Here is a 23,687-nt window from a genome sequence, read left to right as displayed (position 1 = left end):
TGAACTTTAAAACTACTATTATTATACAATAATAAAGCAGCAGAGTATCTTACTTTTATATAAGTAATTATATAAAAACGTATTTTTATATTGTTACACTGTGAATCACATTACAATTTAGTCTCCTTTTCAATAGAAAGATTTTCTAAGGAAATGATTTGGAGCCGTCCACATTTATCAGATGCCTTTTCATTATTTTTTTCCATTTTTGCAATTCTTGATCCAAATTGCATGGCCCGTTTGGGCAGAAGAGCAGAGGCTGTAAGACCAAGTTCCACAGCTGCAAGGCGTAAAAGTAGTTTTTCACCAATCCCTCGGGGTAAAGTCAAGTTTGCTTTTTCCCAAATTGGTAGAGAATTTAGAAAGGAGACAACATTTTCATCCAGGAAAGGAAATCTAAAATAAACAGATAAATAATATAACCACTATGTAAAAATAAAATCAACCTGCTTTGATTTATACAGTTTTATAGCTAAAATGTAATCAAACTAAGTGTTTCATAACACATGACATATACTACAAAACAGTCTAAGTCTCAATAAATACATTAGGGCTTACTGTGTCCAGAAATAGTTTCAAATTGTCTTACAAGGTATCTTTGTGGAGGCCTTGAAAACAAACATGATTTTTTTTTTTTCCACCTAGGCGAGCACTACCACACCCAGCTAATCTTTGTATTTTTGGTAGAGATGAGATTTCGCCACGTTGCCCAGGCTGGTCTCGGACTCCTGAACTCAAGTGACCCACCTGCTTCGGCCTCCCAAAGTGCTAGGAATACAGGTGTGAGCCACTACACCTGGCCTACAAGCATGATCTTAACTAACTATTCAATCTGTGTCTGATCTTTATCACAACGAAAGAAATGACACTTTAGGGATATGGAACCAATGTAGAAGGGCTCCACAGCCTGAACCTGCAAAACACGGTAAAATTTTGTTAATCAAAATTGTTTAATTATACTTAAACCAATTAAATGGTGATAAATTACTGTAACAGAACAAAATATTAGATTTTTTCCCCCTAAATTCTGGGATGACCTAGAAACAAAATATTAGATTAAAAAAATAACTTTCTGCCCTTTTGCTTCCCCAATTTCTACAAAATTCTGTTCTTTTTCTGTTTAAAATACTTTAACACCCACCATCCCACATCTCCAAATGCAATACAGTTACACTAGTGTTTCCGTTTTATTACATCTTAGTCTAGGTTAAGAGATTGGAAAGGGCAAAGACATTTGTTATGTGGAATATTAAATAAAAATGAATGAGTTGCAAAAGCAAATTTAATTAGAGAATCAAATCAACACACTACTGTTAATATGTATGTCAAGATACACAACAAATTATTTAGATCTAGCCACTATATTTGTTATATCACAATTCTGTATTAGCTGCTTTAAACATTCTTCATATGCATTTTTATTTGAGCATAATATAACACTTTCATAAGTAGGTGCTTTTACTAGACAAATTCCCTTCTCTATGACCTAGCTGAAATAACATACTGAATTTCTACCTCCTTCTCTCTCACGTCCTTCAAAGAGAAAACAGTTTAACAGTTTATGGACTTTATTATGGTATTAGTTATCACTTTATAGTGAAATCTGGAAAATTATGATAGAATAATGACATAGTAGCCAAACTTTTACATGGGCTAGGACCAGAAACTTAAGAAGGACAACTGTGTAAAGGCAGCTACAAGTCAGTGGAAAGAGGAAAAGACTGAAGTAGAGACAAGAAACAATGAAGTCTGAGAGAGAGAAAGAGAGAGAGAAACTGTAGTATGTTTAATTCTCAGGGAGCTTACTTGGACTTCCTATTCTTGGATGCTTGTACCCTTGTAATAAACTACCTACTTGAATCAATTAGCCTACTTGAATGGATTTTTGCTCTTTATAACTAAATGTCACATCTTCCTTTATCCTTACTTAATGTCTTAGAAAGTTTTATTCAAATACTGTACTTGTTCACTACCTTCAGAAATATGATATAGGTAAAAATAAACCTGAAAAGCAAGAATAGATACATGAAAGTGCCTTGGTTTCTCTGAAGGTTTTAGGTAATCTGCAATATGTGACTAAATTGTGTTCAAAAACATGTGGCAGAGGAATATCCAGTGTGAGGACTACCTTCAAATCAGCATGGATCTGTACATACAGAAATGTCTACAGAGACAAAGCCAGTTTCTATAACATCGGAGAAGAAGGCTTGCAGGTGGGGCTTATGCCCTTCCTGGGAGGAAAGCAAACATTAAAAGCTGAACAAAACCCTCTACATACCTTATCTTAGTATTTCACTATCTCAGTTTTACTTTGACAGTCTTTTATGTGGAAATGGAGTCTCACACTGTCTCCCAGGCTGGAGAGCAGTGGCGTGATCTGGGCTCACTGCAACCTCCACCTCCCGGGTTCAAGCCATTCTCAGCCTTCCGAGTAGCTGAACTACAGGCATGTGGCACCACGATCAGCTCATTTTTTTTGTATTTTTAGTAGAGGTGGGGTTTCACCATGTTTACCAGGCTGGTCTTGAACTCCTGTCCTCAGGTGATCCGCCCGCCTTGGCCTCCCAAAGTGCTGGGATGACAGATGTGAGCCACCATGCCTGGCCTACTTCAACAGTCTTTTTCACTATAGTCTTAAAAACAATCCTGTCATTATGTTACCTTTGAAAATTACTGAAAATACATTTCTTAGAGAATGAGTTCTAGAAAATAACTGCTCTCCTGGCTCTTCCCAGCTCTGTTTCTGACTGTGTTTATAATATAAAGCCAAGCTATTATTGCTGCTGTTATTCATCTGAACAGTCTCCAAAGAGAAAACAAACTTAAAAGTCTCCATTTAAACTCTGCTGTTTTTATAAAAATACCGTAACAACACTCAAATGATTAGAATTACCTTGCTTCTTTTCCATGATCACCAATAACTCTGTCATCACGACCAAGATTTCTAGAAGAAATTCGACCCAGTTCCATCATTATTTCCTTATTCAATCCTTCCAGCCCATGTGACTGAAAGCGGACACGATGACGAGAATAACCTGCAAGTTGCTCATCTGCACCAATTCCAGTGAGAACTACCTATGCGGTTTAAAGAAATCCATATAAAAATGTTATCAACCACACAGTAAAGAAAACAAGATAAAAGAAAAGCTTAAAAATTGCAAACCTAAAGATAACACTTTAGGAGAAAAACAAGATAAAGACAGAAAATAGTAAAATATATCCAATTCTAAAGAAGTCACATATGTTGTGTTGTAGTTTAAATGCAACTAAAATATGCTATATTCTTACAATCAAAATGCTACAAGCTTTAAGGGTCAAAAATAGGTCTCAGAAATTATCAGAAGAAACAGTGTCATACCTTTGCACTGCTCTGATAGGATTTCACTCCATCTTGGGCCACTAACCAACCAATTCCTCTAGAAGCAAACCAGACTGCACAGCCAATGCTATCATCCAAAACTGTATCCAACGGCTGAATTAAGTGACATATTCGAGTCCTTCTTAATTTCTGCAGTTCTTCCATAGAAACATTAATTTCAACAAAATTCCAAATTCGGGAAGGGCTAACAGCTTTTAGTTCCTTTAGTCCCGCCCTTCCTGTGATTCTATCTGGTACACTGACATATTTATCAGGACTGTCGTCATCAGCAGCAGCATCATCTTTAGAGAATTCTTCAGAAGATATTTCACATTTATTTTTCTGTTTATTCCTTTCTTTGTTAAAGCTAGTTGGCATGGTCTTTTCTTCAGCTATGAAAGCTACATTAAGAAGATCAATTGGTTCATCTAAAGGAATATGACGGTCAGCAAGGGTTGCAATAACCATGGAATCAATGCCCCCAGAAAACAGGATTGCAACATTTGCTTTCCTATCACACATTTTCGAAACTTCATTTGCTGTCAGGTTTTCACCCCTAGGTAAACACAAGACACGTTTCTTGACTGCTACACTCAAGACATCAATGAACTGCTGAATTACTTCCTTTATGTGTACATCAGTAAGAAAGACCTGAAGTGTCTCTCTTGTAGGTGGCACATTGGAAATATTACTGCAATGAGTCTCCAATGCAGCTTGTGGCAACATCATATTTAAAGGAACAACAGGTTTTTCAAGATACAGTTTGGCTTCATTTGCTACCACGGATACAAATGCTGGTAAGTCTGCTGAAATTTGACTCAGGCTATTAACATTTTCTTCAATAATATTCTCCCTAGAAATATATTTCCAAGGATACAGTTGTAAAATAATGCATCTGGAAATGGCAGTAGACTTAAGATCAATTCGGAAAAGTCCAGATGCTGGAACTTCTTGCCACTGATTTGCCAATCCAGATGTTTTGGTGCCAACTGAAGAGAGGCAGAAACTCTTGCCCAAATTACTAAAATGCCAAAGCAAGCTACGGCGACCAAAAAAATCCCTACCAAACCATAAATAATGACTAGATGCTTGATAATATATAAATGACCAGGGACCTTGCACTTCTGAGAAGAGTGACAAAATCTCAGATTCATTCTTACAGGAGGAAAGATAATTAAACAAAATTTGAGTATCATTCTCTTCAGCTTCAACCTTTATTCCACTAAAAATTTCTCCATTCCACAGAAACACATTGCCTCTTTCATCTTCCACAGGCTGGGTAGTCAAAACACCCCTCAAGTGTAGGACGTGACCAGAAAATAAACACTGGTAGTTAACATCAGACTTGAACAATTGTTTACTACTATTGGGTCCCCGCTGTTTAAGATTATATAGTAAGTCCTCTTTTAAATCTTGACTGAAATGCTCAGCAGAAAAGTTTACAGAACAACAAATGCCACACATTGTTACGTGAAATTAGGTTGACTATTTCTTGATTTTGGTCTTCTCTAAGTTTTCTATTTCTTGGTATTCTTTTTTCAGTTCATCCAATATACCTGTTGCAGGGAAGGAGAATAAATATTAAATAACATAAAAATTCTTGGACTTTTACCTAGCAATTCAGAGGGCAAAACAAGCTGTTTACCAAAATCAAACCATATAAACACACACACTGTGCCAGTGCCAATGATAATTAACAACAGGCTACTAACAAAGAATGTTTATCTTTTACAAAAATAGCTTCTGTTTTGCCGGGTGCTCATTTTGGCCCAAGCACTTGGCTAAGCACTTTTTACACAGCATCTTATTTAGATCCCACAATACCTTGGAGGTTTAAAGTATTTCACCCAAAGTCACAAAGGTAGAAAGTGGTAATTGTTTGTCATACTTAGGCCTGTTTGAAACTCTAAAGCACATGTTAATAACTATTGCTAACACATATTATGATATATATATATATATATATTTATTTAAACTGTTGACTCATCTTTGGAAGGCTAACTTGAAGAAAACCAAACTGCTGCATTAATCTTTTGATATATATTTTAACATTCAGATGAGTATAATTTAGGCACCCCCCAAAAGCCACAAAAAAGAAAAAACTTACTTTTGCTCTCAGATAGCATTTCTGTTCGGTCTGCAAGAAAGAATATATTGCTGTTCTGTTGCTGCCTATATACTTTCTGGAAAACATAATTTAGGCTAAAATCAAATTTTGATCTAAAAAGTAGATGTTAAAATCCTTAACCCTATTATCACTAATTCTTGAACTTCAGTAATATATATTTAGTACTATACTTTAGCAAACACAGATAAGCAAAAACACAAATAAAAGTCATCCATTGCCCAACTACCAGAAAGTGCTACTACTGAAATGAAACTATTTTCTCTCCATATACCATTTTAACAAAAAATGTTCTTACTGTACCTGCAGATTTATGCTTTTATCAATGAGCAATATATTGAGAACACTTTTTCTTTTTTTTTTTTTTTGAGACGGAGTCTTGCTCTGTCGCCCAGGCTGGAGTGCAGTGGCGCGATCTCGGCTCACTGCAAGCTCCGCCTCCCGGGTTCACGCCATTCTCCTGCCTCAGCCTCCCGAGTAGCTGGGACTACAGGCGCCCACAACCGCGCCCGGCTAATTTTTTGTATTTTTAGTAGAGACGGGGTTTCACCGGAGAACACTTTTTCTTATCAGTAAGTGTTATTTTACAAGAACACAAAAATGGCAAAGCAAGCTACGGCGACCAAATTATACCTACTGCTATACAGGTATAATATATTACAGTTTATTTGCTCGCTTCAAATACTAAACATTTAAAGTGCTACCAACTCTTTGCTATTGTAAATCAACGTTGTGATGAATATCTTTGTAACTAAATCTTCGTGAACTCCCATGATTCTCTCCTAAGTATCAACTACTATAAATGGAACTGCTGGGTCAAAGTGTTATAGTTTGAGTTGTTGAGATTTGCCCTCAATTTGCCCTCTAGAGAAAGTCTGTATTAATTCTGCCTCAACTTTTTTTTTTTTTTTTTTTTTGAGATGGAGTTCTGCTCTGTCGCCTAGGCTGGAGTGCAGTGATGCGCTCAGTTCACTGCAACCTCTGCCTCCCAGGTTCAAGAGATTCTTGTGCCTCGGCCTCCCGAGTAGCTGGAAGTACAGGCAGGCACCCAGCTAATTTTTTTATGTGCTTCAACTTCTAATATTCCATAAGTGACAACATCAGAAATATCTAACCAGTTATTACATAATCTTTAAAATACTTTTAAGAGCTCAAACTCATTTGTTCCTGAATGTTAAAATGTAATTTGACACTGAAACTATACACAAAGCAGTAGCTTGCTTATTTATATTAATGGAAATGGCATTAAATAACCATGTTACACATTTATAAAAATCTATGTAAAAATTTTTTGGAGGGAGGGGAAGCAATGTATTTTTTTTTGTTCAATAATTATCCACATTCATTTGAAAGAAAAGTTTCTTCTCATCTCAATATAAAGTTTGTTTGTATCAAAAGAAAACACCAAATTCAGGGTATAAAATAAACATCATCAGTGATTACAGCTCCAAGATACCAAAATACAACTAGTATCATTTGTTGCAAATGCAATGTGAATAGCGTATGATAGAAAAAAGACATCTTCAACTATGAGATCTATCCATTTAAAAAATAGACACTTGCAATTTAAAAAGATGCTGAAATACTATACATTTTATTAAAGTATGATTAAATCTCATATATAATTCTTATAACTTTAATATATAGTTAACATAAATAAACCTCCCACATATTTGTTATTCAGAATTCCTATAATAACTCACCCTATTCTTCTTAAGGTTAGAAAGTTCATCCACCACAATTTTTTGTTCTTTAATCTATTGAAATAAAGAAAAACTCCTTAAGCTAGATGTTTTCAAAGTATGTTCAATGAGAATCCCTTAAGGGGTTGTTTTAAAATTAGAGATGGGATAAGGGGCTATGATGTACTGGTTTTCCAAATGGGCAGTTCATGAATATACAGATTATCTTCAACAGCAGTCTGTGTGGGGGTCCAGTTGGGGAAAAGTTGGAGGAGAAAAAACAGTGATTAGACTTGCAAAATGTTAGGTAACCCATTAAGATCAGACAGGGGATTTGGTGTTCGTAACCAGCAATCATACCAAAGACTACAGTTACTCAACAAGGTTTATACCTTTTGTTAAAAATATATGATATACACCAGACCCAGCACGGTGGCTCATGCCTGTAATCCCAGCACTTCGGGAGGCCAAGGCAGGTGGATCACCTGAGGTCGGGAGTTCGAGACCAGCCTGACCAACATGGAGAAACCCCATCTCCACTAAAAATACAAAATTAGCCAAGCATAGTGTCGCATGCCTGTAATGCCAGCTACTCAGGAGGTTGAGGCAGGGGAATTGCTTGAACCTGGGAGGCAGAGGCTGCGGTGAGCCAAGATTGCACCATTGCACTCTAGCCTGGGCAAGAAGAGCGAAACTCTATCTCAAAAAAGAAAAAAATATATATATAAAAATATATATATATACACACACACATACATATATGATATACACCAAAAGGAATTCCAGTCTTTCAATTAAGCTGTGATTTAGATGGGGGGAAAAAAACAGCAAATTGAATGAGGGGTGGGTTACTTTTTTCAATATTTTCATGATTTTATGTACTAATCAGTGCAGTCAAACACATTCAAATCAAGCAATGCCTTATTTGGGGACAGTAAGACCTATCATGTTCCATCTTTGTATTTTTCCCTTTTTAGCTCAATGGCTAGCATGGAGCTGGCACTGTTGAACTGGTTTTCTTTTTTTTTCAAACAGGGTCTTGATCTGTTACCCAGGCTGGAGTGCAATGGCGAGGTGACGGCTCACTGCAGCCTCGATTTTCCCAGGCTCAGGTGATTCTCACATCTTAGCCTCCGAGTATCTGGGACTACCGGCCTGGGCCACAGTGCTGACCTGGGCTTTATTTATTTGTAGGGGAGGGCTCAACTAAGGTGAAAACTAAGTTTCTTTTTAACTCTTTAACTATTTATTTTGTGAACACGACTAATTACATAGTATCACACGAGCCTCTAAAAGCAGCTTTTATAATATTTGTGCTACCTCACACACCTCAGGGATTTGTATCCACCAGTATGCGTAAGGGGCTTGCAATGGTGGTAATCAGAATGGACTGTGTGTCTTTTGAAAATTCACCCCCAATTCCCATGAGTGTGCACCTTTCTGTCTCCCCAGTTGGCAGAGCTGTGGTAATGAGGTTGAATTCCAAGGCCGAATTTGTAAACATTCTTTGAGACTTAACGTTTGTACAGGGCTTTCCCATTTTAGGAATGACAGGTGTACATTTCACTTTACTTCAAAGAAGGTAACTGATACAAAAAGATTAAAGAGACTTGCCCAGATGTCATTGCAAGTTTGGGACAGAACCAAAGTAGAATCTAGGACATGTAGTACCTGAAGGGCTATAACCCTGCCCATCCCCATTTATCTTTAAAGGTTTTGTTTGTTTATGGCAGTTAAGGCTTATATTATATTGGCTTCCTCCCTCCCCCTTTTTGGTATAACAGTGACAACCCAATGCGTGTTTTAGGACCATTGCTTTGGTTAACGGAGAAGCAGCAGCTAACAGGTGGATGAGGAGAGACCAGTTAGGAAGCCCTTGCGGGGGGCGGGGGGCGGGGGTCCCGATGGCAGATGACAGTGGCTTATTTGGGGTGGTAAGTGTTCACGGTGATAAAGGGACATATTTGAAATGAGTTTCAAAGGTAGAACTGATAGGCTTCCATGATGGGCGTCAAGGATGGATCCCAGGTTGCTGGCATGGTTAACCGGATGCAGAATATCTGCGATGGAACAGATTTGGGGTGGGCGGTATTTCCCAAAGTTTAAAAACACCCAACCAGAACTCCGCCCCGCTGCCACCTGGGTCGTGTCTCGGGGCAAATTTCAATATCTCCCTTTTCGCAACTGTTTTCAGAAAATAAAAGGACTAACTGTAGCTGTCAAGTGCTAAGAATAAAAAGAGAAAAGTAGCAGGGCAAAGCCGAGTCCCGGGCAGGCCCCACGCTGCCCCCTGCGGACCAACTTTAGGGTCCTGTGGCGCCCAGTCCCAAGTCCAGGAGCCTTTCATTGCGTCTGACACTCACCTTGCTGCTAAGATCCTCCTTGTGTGGGGTCGAATTGTCGGTGGGGATCAGCACAGGGCTGTCCTCTGGGCGCGTCCCTCGGTTGGGCATTTCCACCCACCGCAAGAAGCGCAGTATGCTCGGCCCTGAAGGAACCTCGAGCATTAGTCACCGCGCATGCGCGCTTCCAGCCGCGCGCACCCTTTCTTTTCCCGCGAGTTTTACCAACAGCGTCTGCGCGCTCACTTGAACGCATGCGCAGGCCGTGTCTGGCCTGGGGAGGAGTTTCGCGCCTGCGCGTGGCTGCTTAGGGCGTGAGTAAACAGTCTGGTTGCAAAATCTGAGGTTCCTGTACTGGCCTCTAGTGGTTGAGATGCAGAAACGCTCAGGTGGTTTCTTCATGACGTCTTATCTAGTATACTACGAGTTATGTGCGCCCTCCAGTGGTACATGTAAAGAATAGCCGTGCAATAGAAATAGCTCTTAATATAATATGTATTATCTAGGGAAAGATGAAGTTGAGGAACATAGGAGATACTGTGTTGGCAATAGAACTATACAGACTTGGTAAAGTTTTGGTTAACTCGTGGTTAGGGTTGCCGGATAAAATACAGTATGAATTTCAGATGAATTCGTAGTTTTTTAGTATGTCTATGTCCCCTGCAATATTTGCAATATCTCACTTCCGTGGAAAAAAATGACTAAAACTTGGAAATAGGCAAAAGAGATTTATTTACTGGATGTTCTTTCAGTGCTGCTCTGAACTTGACTTTATTATGTTGACTTGACTGGGCTGTTTTACAATTCTCTAGGGGCAAAGGTTAACTTTGGTAGAGATTTTGGTTTGGTAGAGATGCAAATAATTTTTTTGGTGTACCAGATACCAACACAGGTTATGATGTATTGTTCTGTAACACATTCGTCAGCTTTGTCTCTAACCCTGCAATTGTGTCCTAACATTTCTTTATTAATATATGCCTAGCTTCTCTAATATTCTGTATTGGTTTTAAAGTCTTATCGGTTCCCTCACTAACTAATGAGTTGAATAAAACTTTGACATGTATTTGTTTTATGTTCACATTAGAGACATGATTTTAGGTTTTTGAGAATTATACTATATTATTGGAAATCTTAAGGTTCCACAGAGATGCCCAAGTGGATTTATGTGATGAATCAAACTGTCTCGCGACAGAAATGTATACATCATGGGTTGTTTAAGTCCAGGCATGTTTTTTATTTGCTCTTAGAGAAATCCGAAGTGGTTATATATTTTTCCTTCTTAATTGATTTTTAGAATTTTGTTTTTGTTTCTGATTTGTATATTCCTGATAAGCTATTCAGGTATAACTTATACATTACTGATGCATTGATAGCAGCAATGATTGGGAGTTTGGTTTTGTGGTCTAACCATTTGGTGGTATCTGTTGGATGATGGACGTCTAGTCTTTCTTGGTAGAGAGGTAGATAGGTGCAGTGGCTCAAACCTGTAATCTCAACCACTTGGGGCTGAGGTGGGAGGATTGCTTGAGGCCAGGCGTTCAAATAAATAAATAAGAGAGGCGAAAGAGACACCAGTTTGTAAGTCTTTTTGTTTATCGTTTGTGAGCTCAAATTAATTAATTACTTTTGTGTCCACTGAGAGGGAAGGAGGACAGCTATTTGAGATGTGGGTTGGTGAGGTTTTGTTTGTTTGTTTTAACATAAAGGCCGCTCAAGCAGAAGAGCTGGTGAATTTTTGTGGTTTTTGTTTACTTTTGACCTGAGATTGAAGTTGTAAAACAGAAGCAATAACCTCTCTATGTGTCTGTGTGTGTCTAACTTAGAACAGACTTTATGTCTCCCTGGGTGAATATAAAATATTTCCCTACTTCTGGAGTGTATTAATAAATCCCACTATAATATCTCTAATTAAAGGGCCTCTGTTCTGACTAGTTTATAGAGATAAATAAGCACTGATATAATCCCAATATTTTTAAAAGCCCAAAATTTCCAATATTTTAAATGTGCCAGATTTTTAAGGAAAAGAGTTCTTACAAAACCGCTAGTTTAGAAACATTTTAAGAATCCAAGTTTAGGAAGAAGCTCCAAAGTGAAGTATCACTTCACTTTGTTGTTGTAATTGTTGTTGTCATTATTGTTGTTGTTTTGAGACAGAGTCTTTCTCTGTTGCCCCGACTGGAGTGCAGTGGTACAGTCTCTGCTCACTGCAACCTCTGCCTTCTGGATTCAAGCTATTCTCCTGCCTCAGTTTCCCAAGTACCTGGGATTACAAGTGTGTGCCACCAACCCGGCTGATTTTTGTATTTTTGTTAGAGATGGGGTATGGTAGTATGTTGGCCAGGCTGGTCTCAAAAGTCCTGGCTTCCAGCTATCTGCCCGCCTCAGCCTTCCAAGATGCTGGGATTATAGGTGAACTGCCAGGACTGGCTTCCACTTTGTTTAGAGGTAATAGTGAGGCTTATCTGTAAAGCTGAAGAGACTGAGCATCCTAGGATATTGGTCTTCTTTGTGCCCCACCTTCTATTGTAGTAGATGGGGGAAGTAAGGTAGGCCGTAGGACCAAGGGGGAGAAGTCAAGGGAGAGTTAATATCACAGTCTAAATAGGTGATTTGTATCAATAATTCTGTCAGAAGGTGACAGGACCTGAGATATTGGACTGATGTTTTCCAACGGGGCTCTAGGATCTGGGAAAGGAACTACTGGATCCTTAACATAAAGTCTTTGCGGGGAGAATGCAGGGAGAATGCTTTGTTGCCCTAGTAACAAAGCACACCAGGCTGGTCTTGGTCTCTCAAGGGAAATGGCAGAGTCTCCAAAGTACTGGTCTAGAGATTAGTAAATCCTTTTTACTTGAGATAAGGCTGGTTCTCAAGCTTTGATTCAAAGCTGTGGAATGTGGACGTCAGTCCTCCCTGGCTCTTGCAGCCAACTTCACTTTGGAGCTCTTGTGCAGGGCAGAAACCTAAGATGTGGTGAGTGTGGTAGGGTGCAAATTTGAAGATGCACTGACTCTCAGGGTCCTGCAGTAAGTGCTCTTAAAATTTTCTGCCCAGGTGCCTCACGTACCCCTCATCTAAGCATATTGGTCTTCCTTCCAATCCACTGCTCTCCTGCCAGTTGGATTTGAAGATTTCGCTGTTGATAGTTCTGTTTTACAATCTAGAGGTCAGTGTGGTTTGTGAATGACACCAATGAAAGATGCTTTATATGCCGCCCAAGCCTGTTGTGTCTTCACATAGTCTGACAGCTACAAAAAAGGTTAATCGAAATTATCTTGGCTTCTTCTAGAACTCTTCCATATGAGTGCCACTGTCCACCTCTTTCCCAAAGACTGAGGACATGCTTGAAACATTTTGGTCTACATTATTGAAGAAACAAAATTAAATGTAATAGTCTGTGATTTAGGTCACAGTACATGGCTGGTCCCATTAAATAAAATAGTTATGAAATGTTTACTATCAGATGAGTTGCAAATAATGATGAAGCATTTATTGTTACTGAATTTGAATTTAGATGCTTTAAAAACATGTGGAAGTATTTCCACCTGAGTGAAGCAATAGGGACAAATAAAGCCTAACTGATATATTAGTGATAATTGTTTATGTACTCAGATGATGTTTTTCTTCATACAATGCCTTCACTATAATGCAGAGCTCTTCACAGCTCAAGTGTTTTTGCCCTACTTCTGATCGTTAGCAATAATAAAGTTTTACCAAATGATTAATTAATATCTGTTTGTGACCACATGTAACTCTGTGTTGGGGTCTTCACAATTAGGAAAATACTATTGCTACCACAGTGAAAGCAAGCAAGTGAGCTCAGTTCACCCGTGTTTGCTTGTAGGTTCAGTTGTTTTGGTTGTAGAACCATTGCCATGCTATGGTTGTTGGCTTGTCCTAGTAAAACAAAACAAAACAACACATGTTTATGTATCTGAGTTTCCAATTATTTTCTAATGGAAGTTGAGATTAAATTATTAAGGCCATACTTCCTGCTGGTTTCATGTTATAATCATAGGTGTGGCTGCCACTGTGATTGAAGTCCCTTGAAAGAAAGGGGACAGGATGGCTTTTGCAGAAGGAGGAATATACAAAGGGAACAGGGGGAGGGGAGGAATTGAAAGGGTAGGAGGGAAGTTGAGCGGTTAGAACTTGGCAGACTTTTGTTCCAAGAACCAGACAATATTATTGTACCACTGGCACTAATATTTGAACTACTAGTGATTTTACTTAGAGTCAAGTTACTGAAGACAAAACACATGTAGGTAGAGTTCTTTGTGAATTCAAATCAATAACTGGGTTTTTTTCTACAAGGTATATGGTTTAAAGTATCTTAGTTGAACTATTTAGAGAAAGCTTAGTTATCTGGGCTTGAAAATTTTTACCACAAGATTCACAAGACCCTGGATCATTTTTTTTTCCATTTATTCCATTCAGGAATTCTATCATTCATAAATTTTATTTTCTTGAAGGTCATAAAATATTTAATGAATTTCCTAAGCATAGTAACCAGACTAGTATATCCCTTGTTATACACAAGGAAGGTTACCTATTAGAGGAAGAACCAGAAAGGAATCCATAGGAAAAGGATACTCTTGCTAGAAATTAAATCCACCTGAAACCAGCTATCTGAAACCAGTATAATCTTTGTTGCTGTTGTTGCTTTGTGTTTGTTTGTTTGTTTGTTTATTTTGAGACGGAGTGTTGCTCCATTGCCCAGGCTGGAGTGCAGTGGTGTGATCTCAGCTCACTGCAACCTCTGCCTCCCAGGTTCAAGCTATTCTCGTGCCTCAGCCTCCTGAGTAGCTGGGATTACAGGCGTGTGTCACCACGCCCAGCTAATTTTTTGTATTTTTAATAGAGACAGGGTTTCACCATATTGGCCAGGCTGCTCTCGAACTCCTGACCTCAAGTGATTCACCTGCCCTGGCCTCCTAAAGTGCTGGGATTACAGGTGTGAGTCACCGCTTCTGGCCCAGTATAATCTTTTATAGTCCTTTTTTGGAGTGATAAACTCTCTTAGAATGATAAGGGTTTCTGAACTCTACACTATCTCAATTTTTTCTCTACTGTTTATGCTTTGCTGTTTTTAATTCTAAAATTATAATTTTTTATAAAAAGTGCTCATAAAAAGTTAACCTAATCCCTATTGATAAACAAAAACAAAATGCAACAGTGTCAACAATTATATAACATCCCTTTGATCCCTCTTCAAAGTGGAAGTTATTCCACACCCTAGGATAAGTCAATTCTAGTCTAAAAATGTGGAATTGCAACTTCTAAATCCGAGATAGCCCTAATTCATTGTGTAACTTTGAGCAAATTCCAGGAACTCTGTGCCTCCATTTTCTTATCTGTAAAATAAGGCTAATAATAACTACCTGAATTATTAGAGTGACATGAAGCTCCCTAAAGGATTACTTAAACATAATTAGGATGAAAGAAGAAACACAAACTAATATTGCATCTCCCTTGGATACGGAATACCCAACCAGAAGTTATTAAATTTCCCTTCTGTAATTGAGGACTCAGGTCATCTCGAAGAACACAGGCTTAAAGCTTGCATAGAAAGACATTTTTTTTTCCCCAAGTGCTTTAGGTATAAAAGAGTAGTTCTCAAAATCCAGTCTGCAGTCGAAATTCTCAGCTAGATTCCTAAGCTTCATCCACCAAAGTTCTAGATTTTCAAGAGGCTTGTATTTTGCAGTAAGTCCTGTAAGTGATTGTGCGGAGGCATGTAGTCATTCAACCACATTTTGAAAAGCGTTGCTCCAGTTTGCACCTAAGCTTTAGTTTAGTTTTTTTTTTTTTTTTTTTTTTCCTTAGTGGCCATTTAGTCTCCTCATTTAATAAAGTTTTTGTTATGTGTTCGCATCACTAAGCTTCAATAATTATAAACTCATGACCTTTTGTTTCACATATATCTCCAGCCACTCATCTTCCCCCACCACTAGCTTGAAACAAACCCCAGACTTTATATCATTTTGTACGAGTCATTCATTGTGCATCTTTAAAAAATGGCTCATTTAAAACACATAATCAAGTTATGAAAGGTAAATAATTAAGAATTAAGTAATTCTTTAATATAATCAAATATCCAAATAGTGTTCCAAATTTTCCTGATTATCTTATAAATGTATTTTTTAATATAGTTTGTTTAAATCAGGATCTACATAAGGTCTATACATTATGGTTGATTTGCCGTGTCCCTTAGTTCTTTAAATCTGTAGTTTCTCTCATTTCCTCACCCTTCTCCAGATTCCTTCCCTCCCCACCCCTTCATAATTTTTTGGTTGAAGAAATGAGGTCATTCTGTAGCACTTAACAATGTCCTCTGTATTTCTTAAAAATAGGTAGCTAAATCTAGAGGCTTGTTCAGATTCAGGTTTGACTTTTTTTTTGGCAAGAATATTCCTAAGTGACATTGTGTTTGTCCATCAGGAGGTGCATAATGCCGTCTGGCTGTCTTTCTTTTTGTGATGTCAGCAGCCATTATTGATAATTGTTTAGAATCATTATTTATTAAGGCTTCCAAAATGGTGATATTCTAATTCTATTATTCCTTCTTTGCTTATTAGTTAATGTACTTCTAAAAAGAAAGACTTGCCCTCACCAACTATTTGGTTATCTCAACGTATAATTTGTATTTGAAAACCGAATAAATACTTGACTCTTTCTGTTTACAGTTTTCAAAATATTTTCCTAGAATCTTCCAAAAGTGACCAAGGCTTTTAAAAAAAAATCTACTATTATAACCTCCTGGGTTTAAACATATTTAATGTGTTCTACATCGTTGTAGCTAACTTGTTAATGTTCAGATTGTTCCATCTTTGGCAGTGGGAGCATCTTCAAGTTGCCTTCTGAGTCCTTTTGACATGACCCCATAGTTTTTGATAGGCTGATGTGAAAAGATGTTCCAGGTTAATCTTGTCCATGTTCTGCCCCTGGTCTGGAATCAGCTAATTTTCCAGGAAGCCCTGAATCCCTTAGCTGGAAAATTGCATTTAGAGACCACAATCTAGGTGCTGGGTAGAGAATGGATCATTGCTACTGGTGTCTTTGTTTCTAGGTTTTTGCACAGCAAAGAGCTAGGACATGAGTTTTTTAAAAGAAAATACAGCATGAAGTCATACCAGTATTCCCAATTCAGTTAGTGACTATAAGGTTTTAACTTAACCTCATTAATCTTATAATCTCAGAATAAAAATACCAACAGTATGATTTCTTTTTGCCTTTAGGAAATATCTTGCTGAATATTTACAGTTAATTACTGTGCTTTAAAGTAGTTTTGAATAGTTTCTCAATAGATATTTAAGTAGTGCTTTATAAAATTGTAAATCTTATTTTATACTTATGTAAAATATTTACAGTGTTTCAAAGTAAGTTCCAAAACAAATATACAAAACAAGGTCTATTCAGAGAATTTTTGCCTCTATTCCTGTTCCTTCCACCCTATTCCCTACCTTCCCCCTATAGAAATTGTTAATTTTTTAATTTTTAAAAATTAAAGCACAATTTACTTGCAGTAATGGTCACACATTTTAGTGTCCAGGCATATGGTTATACAACCACTTCAATCAGGATGTAAAACAGTTTCTCTATTCTAGTAAATTTCATGTGCTCTACCTCTAGCTTCTGGGAGCAACTCACATGTTTTCTGTTCCTGTAGTTTCACTTTCTCCAGAATGTCATATACATGGAATTGTACAGATAAAAGTCCTTTGAGTCTGGCTTCTCTCATTTAGCAAAATACATTAAGATTAACTTACGCTGTTGTGTGTATCAGTAGATTGATTTTTGTATTGCTGAGTAGTATTCCATTGCATGAATGTAACATCACTTGTTTATACATTCCCAGTTGAGTGACATTAGGGTTATTTCCACTTTTAGGTGATTACAGACACAGCACAGCCTCTGTAAACATTTACAATCAGGTTTTTGTGTAAATATAAGTTTTATTTCACTAGGGTAAATTATGAGTTGTAGGATTGCTAGCTTATATGGTAACTGTATGCTAACCTTTTTAAGAAACTGTTTTCTGAAATAGCTGTAACATTTTGTATTCCTACTGGCAAGGTATGAGAAGTCCAGTTCTTCAGCATTTTTACCAGCATTTGGTGTTGGTCATTTTAGTCACTTATAGATGTGTAGTGGTATCCCATTGTTGTTTAATTTGCATTTCTCTGACTAGTGATGCCAATCTTTTTTTCCACGTGCTTATTTGTCATCCATATATCTTTTGTAGTGATGTGCCTGTTCACATCTTTTGCCTATTTTATATTGGTTGTTCATTTTCTTTTTTCCTTTCCTTTTTCTTTTTTTCTTTTTTTTTTTTTTATGGAGTCTCGCTCTGTTACCCAGGCTGGAGTGCAGTGGCATGATCTTGGCTCACTGCAACCTCCACCTCCCAGGTTCTCCTCCCTCAGCCTCCTGAGTAGTTGGGATTACAGGCGTCCACCACCATGCCCAGCCAGGATTGTTCATTTTCTTATCTGAGTTTTAAGTGTTCTTTATATATTCTGAATATAAGACCTATGTCCAGTGTAATTTGCAAATGTATTTTTCCTGTCTATGGGTTACCTTTTTATTCTTAACAGTATCTTTCAAAGAGCAGAGGTTTTTAATTTTGATGAAGTTCAATTTATTGATTTTTTCTTTATGGATGTGCTTTTGCTGTCAAATCTAAGAAATCTTTGCCTAACTTAAGATCACAAATATTTTTTTTTCTGTTTTCTTCTAGAAGTGTAATTATTTGAGATTTTGCATTTAGACTTATGGTCTGTTTTGAGTTGATTTTTGTAATAAGTGTGAGGTGTGGATCAAACTGCTTTTATTTATTTATTTATTGGCATGTGGATATCCAAATGTCCCAGTATTATTTGTTGAAAAACCATTTATACTGCATTGCATTGCCTTTAAAACCTCATCAAAAGTCAGTTTGTTCATATCTGTATGGATCTCTTAACAGACTGTCATTACCTGATATAACATCTATACTTTCTCCAGTGCCAAACTGTCTTGATTACTGTAAATCTATAGCAAGACATGTAACCAGGTAGGATGAATCCTCCAATTTTGTTCTTTATCAAAATTATTGTGTCTATTCTGGATTTTTTGTTTTTCTATATAAATTTTAGAATAATTTGCTGATTTCTACCAAAAATTATACTGGAATTTTTATTAGAATTGCACTGACTATATAGATCAAATCAAGATTAATAATTGACATCTTAACAATATAGAGTCTTTGAATCCATGAGCACAGTATATATTTCCATTTATTTAGGTCTTTTATATTTATTTCATCTGTATTTGTTTTTTCTTCTCCACATACAGATAGATATGTACCTATCTGGCGGTACGTATCTTTGCACCTGTTTATACCTAGGTATTTCATGTTTTGTTATGCTATTGTAAATGTTGGTCTTTGGCTATTATTTTATGTCCCAATTGATATTACTAATATGTAGAAGTATGATCGATTTTGTAGGTTGATCTCGATTTTGTGGCCTTGCTAAACTCACTTATTAGGGTTTTTTATTTTTATTTTTATTTTTGAGACAGAGTCTCACTCTGTGACCCAGGCTGGAGTGCAGTGGCACGATCTCTGCTCACTGCAACCTCCGCCTCCCAGGTTTAAGCGATTCTCCTGCCTCAGCCTCCTGAGTAGCTGGGACTACAGGTGCGCACCACCACACCCAGCTAATTTTTGTATTTTTAATAGAGATGGGATTTTGCCATGCTGGCCAGGCAGGTCTCAAACTCTGGCCTCAAGTGATTTGCCTGCCTTGGCCTCCCAAAGTGCTGGGATTACAGCCACCATGCTCAGCCTCCAATTGACTATTACTAATGTATAGAAATATTATTGATTTTGTAGATTGATCTTGGGCTTTCTGGCCTTACTAACTCACTTATTAGGGGTTTATTGTTTTATTTATTTATTTATTTTTGAGATAGGATCTTGCTCTGTCACTCAGGCTGGAGAGCAGTGGCACGATCACAGCTCGCTGCAGCCTCGACCTCCCAAGCTCAAGCAATCCTCCCATCTTAGCCTCCCAGGCAACTGGGACTACAGGTGCATGCCACCGCACTCAGCTAATTCTTATATTTTTTGTAGAGATGGGTTTCCACATGTTGCCCAGACTGGTCCTGAATTCCCAGGCTCAGGCAGTCTGCCCACCTCAGCCTCCCAAAGTGCTGAGGTTACAGGCATGAGGCACCACACTTAGTTTTAATGACCTTTTTTTGTTTTCTGTTTTTTCGAAAATACTTCAGAATTTTCTATGTGGAAAATTATGTTGTTTGTGAATAAACAGTTCTATTTCCCTTCTCCTCCTTCTCATCCTTTTCCTCCTCCTCTTCCTTTTTTGCCTTATTGCATTGGCTGCAACCTACGTTATGGTGCTAAATAGTAGAGGTAACAGCAGTCACCTTTACCTTGTTCCTCATAGGAAGAGGAAAGCAACCAGCTGTTCACTATTAGGTGTAAATTTTTGTAAATTTATTTTTGTAATGCTGTTTATCACATTGAGAAAGCTGATAGTTTGCTGAGAGGTTTTCTTTAATCATGAGTGGATATTGAATTTTGCCAAATGCTTTCTCTGAGGTGATGTTATGGTATTTCTTTTGCTTGTTGATATGACAAATTAACTTGAATGACTTCTGAATGTAGAACCAGTGTTATATTCCTGGGATATACCCCACTTGGTTAGTTTTTAATATTTTATTAGGTTCAATTTGCTAGTATTTTGTTGAGCATTGTTTCATCTAGCTTCATGAGAGTTGGTGACCTGTAGTTTTATTTTCTTGCAATGTGTATTTTCTGGTTTTGGTGTCAGGGTAATGCTGACCTCATAATATCAGTTAGGAAGTATTCCTTCTTAAAAAAAAACAAAAACAAAAACAAAAACAAAAAAAACGGAGGCACATTAATATTTTAAAGAGTATTTGAACAAAGAGTGATTCATGAATCCAACAAAACTAAAGTGCAAATGGTTGGGGTCCTGCCAAAGGTGAGTGTAGGAGCTTTTATGAAGGAAATATGGATGCAAGGCAGAGAAAATATTTGATTGGTTAAAGTGGATCAGTAGCCTTATTTGGATCATTCCAGTGGAAAAATCCCTAGTTAGAGGTTAGTTGTTGGTTTCTGATTGGTTAAGCTAAGTTCTGTTTACCTAGAATATAACCTTTTAGCTTTTGGTTTGTTTAGGTAGGCACTCAGCACTAGAGCTGCCTCAGTGTAATGACCTTCTGATTTATTATTTTAATACTTCCTTTCTATGTTTTGGAAGAGTTTTTGTAGAATTAATGTTATTTCTTCTATTAACATTATATAGAATTTTCCAGTGGATTTATGTGTGCCTAAAGTTTTCTTTGTTCAATGGTTTAAAAAAACTATTATTATTTTTCTTTTTTCTTTTTTATATGTTAAGTTCTGGGGTACATGTGCAGAATGTACAAGTTTGTTACATAGGTATACATGTGCCATGGTGGTTTGCTGCACCCATCAACCCGTCATCTCCATTAGGTATTTCTCCCCCTAATATTTCCCATCCCTCACCCTCAGACAGGCCTTGATGTGTGATGTTCCCCTACCTGTGTCCATGTGTTCTCATTGTTCAACTCCCACTTACGAGTGAGAACATGCAGTGTTTGGATTTCTGATCTTGTGATAGTTTGCTGAGAATGATGGTTTCCAGCTTCATCCATGTCCCTGCAAAGGACATGAATTCATCCTTTTTTTGTGGCTGCATAGTATTCCATGGTGTATATGTGCCACATTTTCTTTATCCAGTCTATTATTGATGGACATTTGAGTTGGTTCCAAGTCTTTGCTATTGTAAATAGTGCTGCAGTAAACAAACATGTGCATGTGTCTTTATAGCAGAATGATTTATAATCCATTGGGTATATACCCATTAATCGGATTGCTGGGTCAAATGGTATTTCTAATTCTAGGTCCTTGAGGAATCGCCACACTGTCTTCCACAATGGTTGAACTAATTTGCACTCCCACCAACAGTGTAAAAGTGTTCCTATTTCTCCACATCCTTTCCAGCATCTGTTGTTTCCTAACTTTTTAATGATCGCCATTCTAACTGGCGTGAGATGGTATCTCATTGTGGTTTTGATTTCATTTCTCTAATGACCAGTGATGATGAGCATTTAAAAAATTATTATTTCCATTTTATATAATATACATGATTTTATATAATTATATATAAATATGACTGCAAATTCCCCTTGTATCTATGGCTCCCAGGGGTTCTGTACTCTCACACAAGCTTACCCCTGACTTTTAGCTATTAATTAAAAACATTAGCTGAATTTTTCTCCCTGAGTTGTTTGACATCTGGTGGCATATGTTGGCGATAAGGGATCAAAGGCATAAACTCAGGATCCACACATATCAATACTCACCTTGAATGTAAGCAGGCTAAATGCCACACTTGAAAGGCACAGAGTGGCAAACTGGATAAAAAACCAAGACCCAATGGTATGCTATCTTCAAGAGCCCCATCTGACATGTAATGTGTTCAAGAAAAGCTGTAGGCCGGGAGCGGTGGCTCAAGCCTGTAATCCCAGCACTTTGGGAGGCCGAGACGGGCGGATCACGAGGTCAGGAGATCGAGACCATCCTGGCTAACCCGGTGAAACCCCGTCTCTAGTAAAAAATACAAAAAACTAGCCGGGCGAGGTGGCGGGTGCCTGTAGTCCCAGCTACTCGGGAGGCTGAGGCAGGAGAATGGCGTAAACCCGGGAGGCGGAGCTTGCAGTGAGCCGAGATCCGGCCACTGCACTCCAGTCTCGGCGACAGAGCAAGACTCCGTCTCAAAAAAAAAAAAAAAAGAAAAGCTGTGATTTTGCAGATCATCCTTTTTTTGTGTGTGTGTGTTTGAAAGTGGGAGAGTGATTTTCTTTCTGGCTTTTTATACCTTAAGTAAAAATTTGATGTCTGGTGATCATTTTAAATGTATTATTTTATTTTATTTTATTTTTGAGACTGAGTCTCACTCTGTTGCCCAGACTGGAGTGCAGTGGCGCTATCTCTGCTCACTGCAACTGCTGCCTCCTGGGTTTAAGTGATTCTCCTGCCTCAGCCTCCCGAGTAGCTGGTATTATAGGCACAGGTCACCATGCCCAGCTAATTGTATTTTAGTAGAGATGAGGTTTCACCATGTTGGCCAGGCTGGTCTTGAACTCCTGCCCTCAAGTGATCTGCCTGCCTCAGCCTCCCAAAGTGCTGAGATTACAGGTGTGAGCCACTGTGCCTGGCCATGTATTTATTTATTAATTATTATTTATTTAATTATAATTATTTATAATTACAAAATATCATTTATGTTATCTCATTTTTACTTCTAAGCAAATGCTTTTTTATATATATTAATATAATTCCCTTTTTTTTAGACAAATGACATACTATACATATTTTCTGCCACTTTGACTTTCTTATCAGATATTATATACTGGAGATCATTCCAGAGTAGTGTATAGTAGTATTCTTCATCCCTTTTGACAGTTGCATGGATTATGTCATGTATTCTATCATTGTTTATTCAAACACCTTTCTATTTCTGGACATTTGAGTTGTCTACATTCTTTTAGTGTTACAAGTAGTGCTAAAAACATGATTATGTATTTTTCTTTGTCTCACATGGTAATTCTGCTCTTTAGTTCCTTTTCATATTTTCAATACAATATTTGTTTTTTACATTTATATGGCTGTACTTTCTGGTGCTTAGCATCTAGAGTCCCATTATTCTTTCTTGATGGGTTTGATGCCTAAGCTAGAGACTCCTAAACTTTTTAGTTCACAGCATTCTTATTGTCCCCATAATTTTTCATGGTCTCTGAAGCCAAAAACCAAACAAACAAAAAAACAAAAAGCCCAAGTAAGTCTTTTTAATAAGTAGTTAAGTCTAAACAACTTAGTATTTGTGTCCTAACAACTTAGTAGCCATTAAAAAATATATAAATTGGAATAGAATATAATGTTTTGATTTTATTCTTAAATTAACACAATTACTAATGGGATATGTATGCCTGTTGGGCACTGTATAACTTCTCAAACCTTGGAATCAGATTGGACATCATAACCTTCATTTTCTGTTCCTCATTGACTTTCACAAGGTATTTGTACTTTATCTTAGCAACCACCAAAAGTATAGCTTTGCAAA

The 23,687-nt window shown here is 37.5% G+C and overlaps 2 protein-coding genes across 3 annotated transcripts; both read right to left on the bottom strand.

Moving 5' to 3' along the window:
* Positions 1-9,677, bottom strand: ASNSD1 (asparagine synthetase domain containing 1). Of its 2 annotated transcripts, NM_001194770.3 has the most exon segments (6): positions 1-396; positions 2,894-3,075; positions 3,359-4,914; positions 5,466-5,495; positions 7,187-7,240; positions 9,529-9,657. In NM_001194770.3, coding segments are annotated over 3 exon segments (1,932 nt in total). In that variant the 5' UTR covers positions 4,823-4,914; positions 5,466-5,495; positions 7,187-7,240; positions 9,529-9,657; the 3' UTR covers positions 1-110.
* On the bottom strand, positions 3,692-9,677 carry ASDURF (ASNSD1 upstream open reading frame). The gene is made up of 4 exons (XM_077957318.1): positions 9,529-9,677; positions 7,187-7,240; positions 5,466-5,541; positions 3,692-4,914 (listed from the first exon to the last, which is right to left on the bottom strand). Exons 1-4 carry the CDS (start codon positions 9,670-9,672, stop codon positions 4,844-4,846), a joined length of 345 nt encoding a protein of 114 aa, XP_077813444.1. The 5' UTR covers positions 9,673-9,677; the 3' UTR covers positions 3,692-4,843.
* Positions 9,678-23,687: the final 14,010 nt, after the last annotated feature.

The sequence above is a fragment of the Macaca mulatta genome, chromosome 12 (assembly GCF_049350105.2).
Source record: "Macaca mulatta isolate MMU2019108-1 chromosome 12, T2T-MMU8v2.0, whole genome shotgun sequence".
NCBI classification, from domain to species: Eukaryota; Metazoa; Chordata; class Mammalia; order Primates; family Cercopithecidae; genus Macaca; species Macaca mulatta.
Note: the sequence above shows the minus strand (reverse complement) of the source record. Positions and strands in the feature narration are given on the sequence as shown.

Bases quoted from the DNA above. Each gene is read 5' to 3' on its own strand.
- ASNSD1 (XM_001106875.4), bottom strand. From the start codon at position 4,822: ATGTGTGGCATTTGTTGTTCTGTAAACTTTTCTGCTGAGCATTTCAGT. The intron at 3,076-3,358 runs GTATGACACTGT...TAAACCGCATAG, and splicing joins CCTATCAGAGCAGTGCAAAG to GTAGTTCTCACTGGAATTGG. The intron at 397-2,893 runs GTAATTCTAATC...TGTTTATTTTAG, and splicing joins GATCATGGAAAAGAAGCAAG to ATTTCCTTTCCTGGATGAAA.
- ASDURF (XM_077957318.1), bottom strand. From the start codon at position 9,672: ATGCTCGAGGTTCCTTCAGGGCCGAGCATACTGCGCTTCTTGCGGTGG. The intron at 7,241-9,528 runs GTGAGTGTCAGA...TTATTTCAATAG, and splicing joins AGGAGGATCTTAGCAGCAAG to ATTAAAGAACAAAAAATTGT. The intron at 5,542-7,186 runs GTGAGTTATTAT...TATGTTTTCCAG, and splicing joins CTAACCTTAAGAAGAATAGG to AAAGTATATAGGCAGCAACA.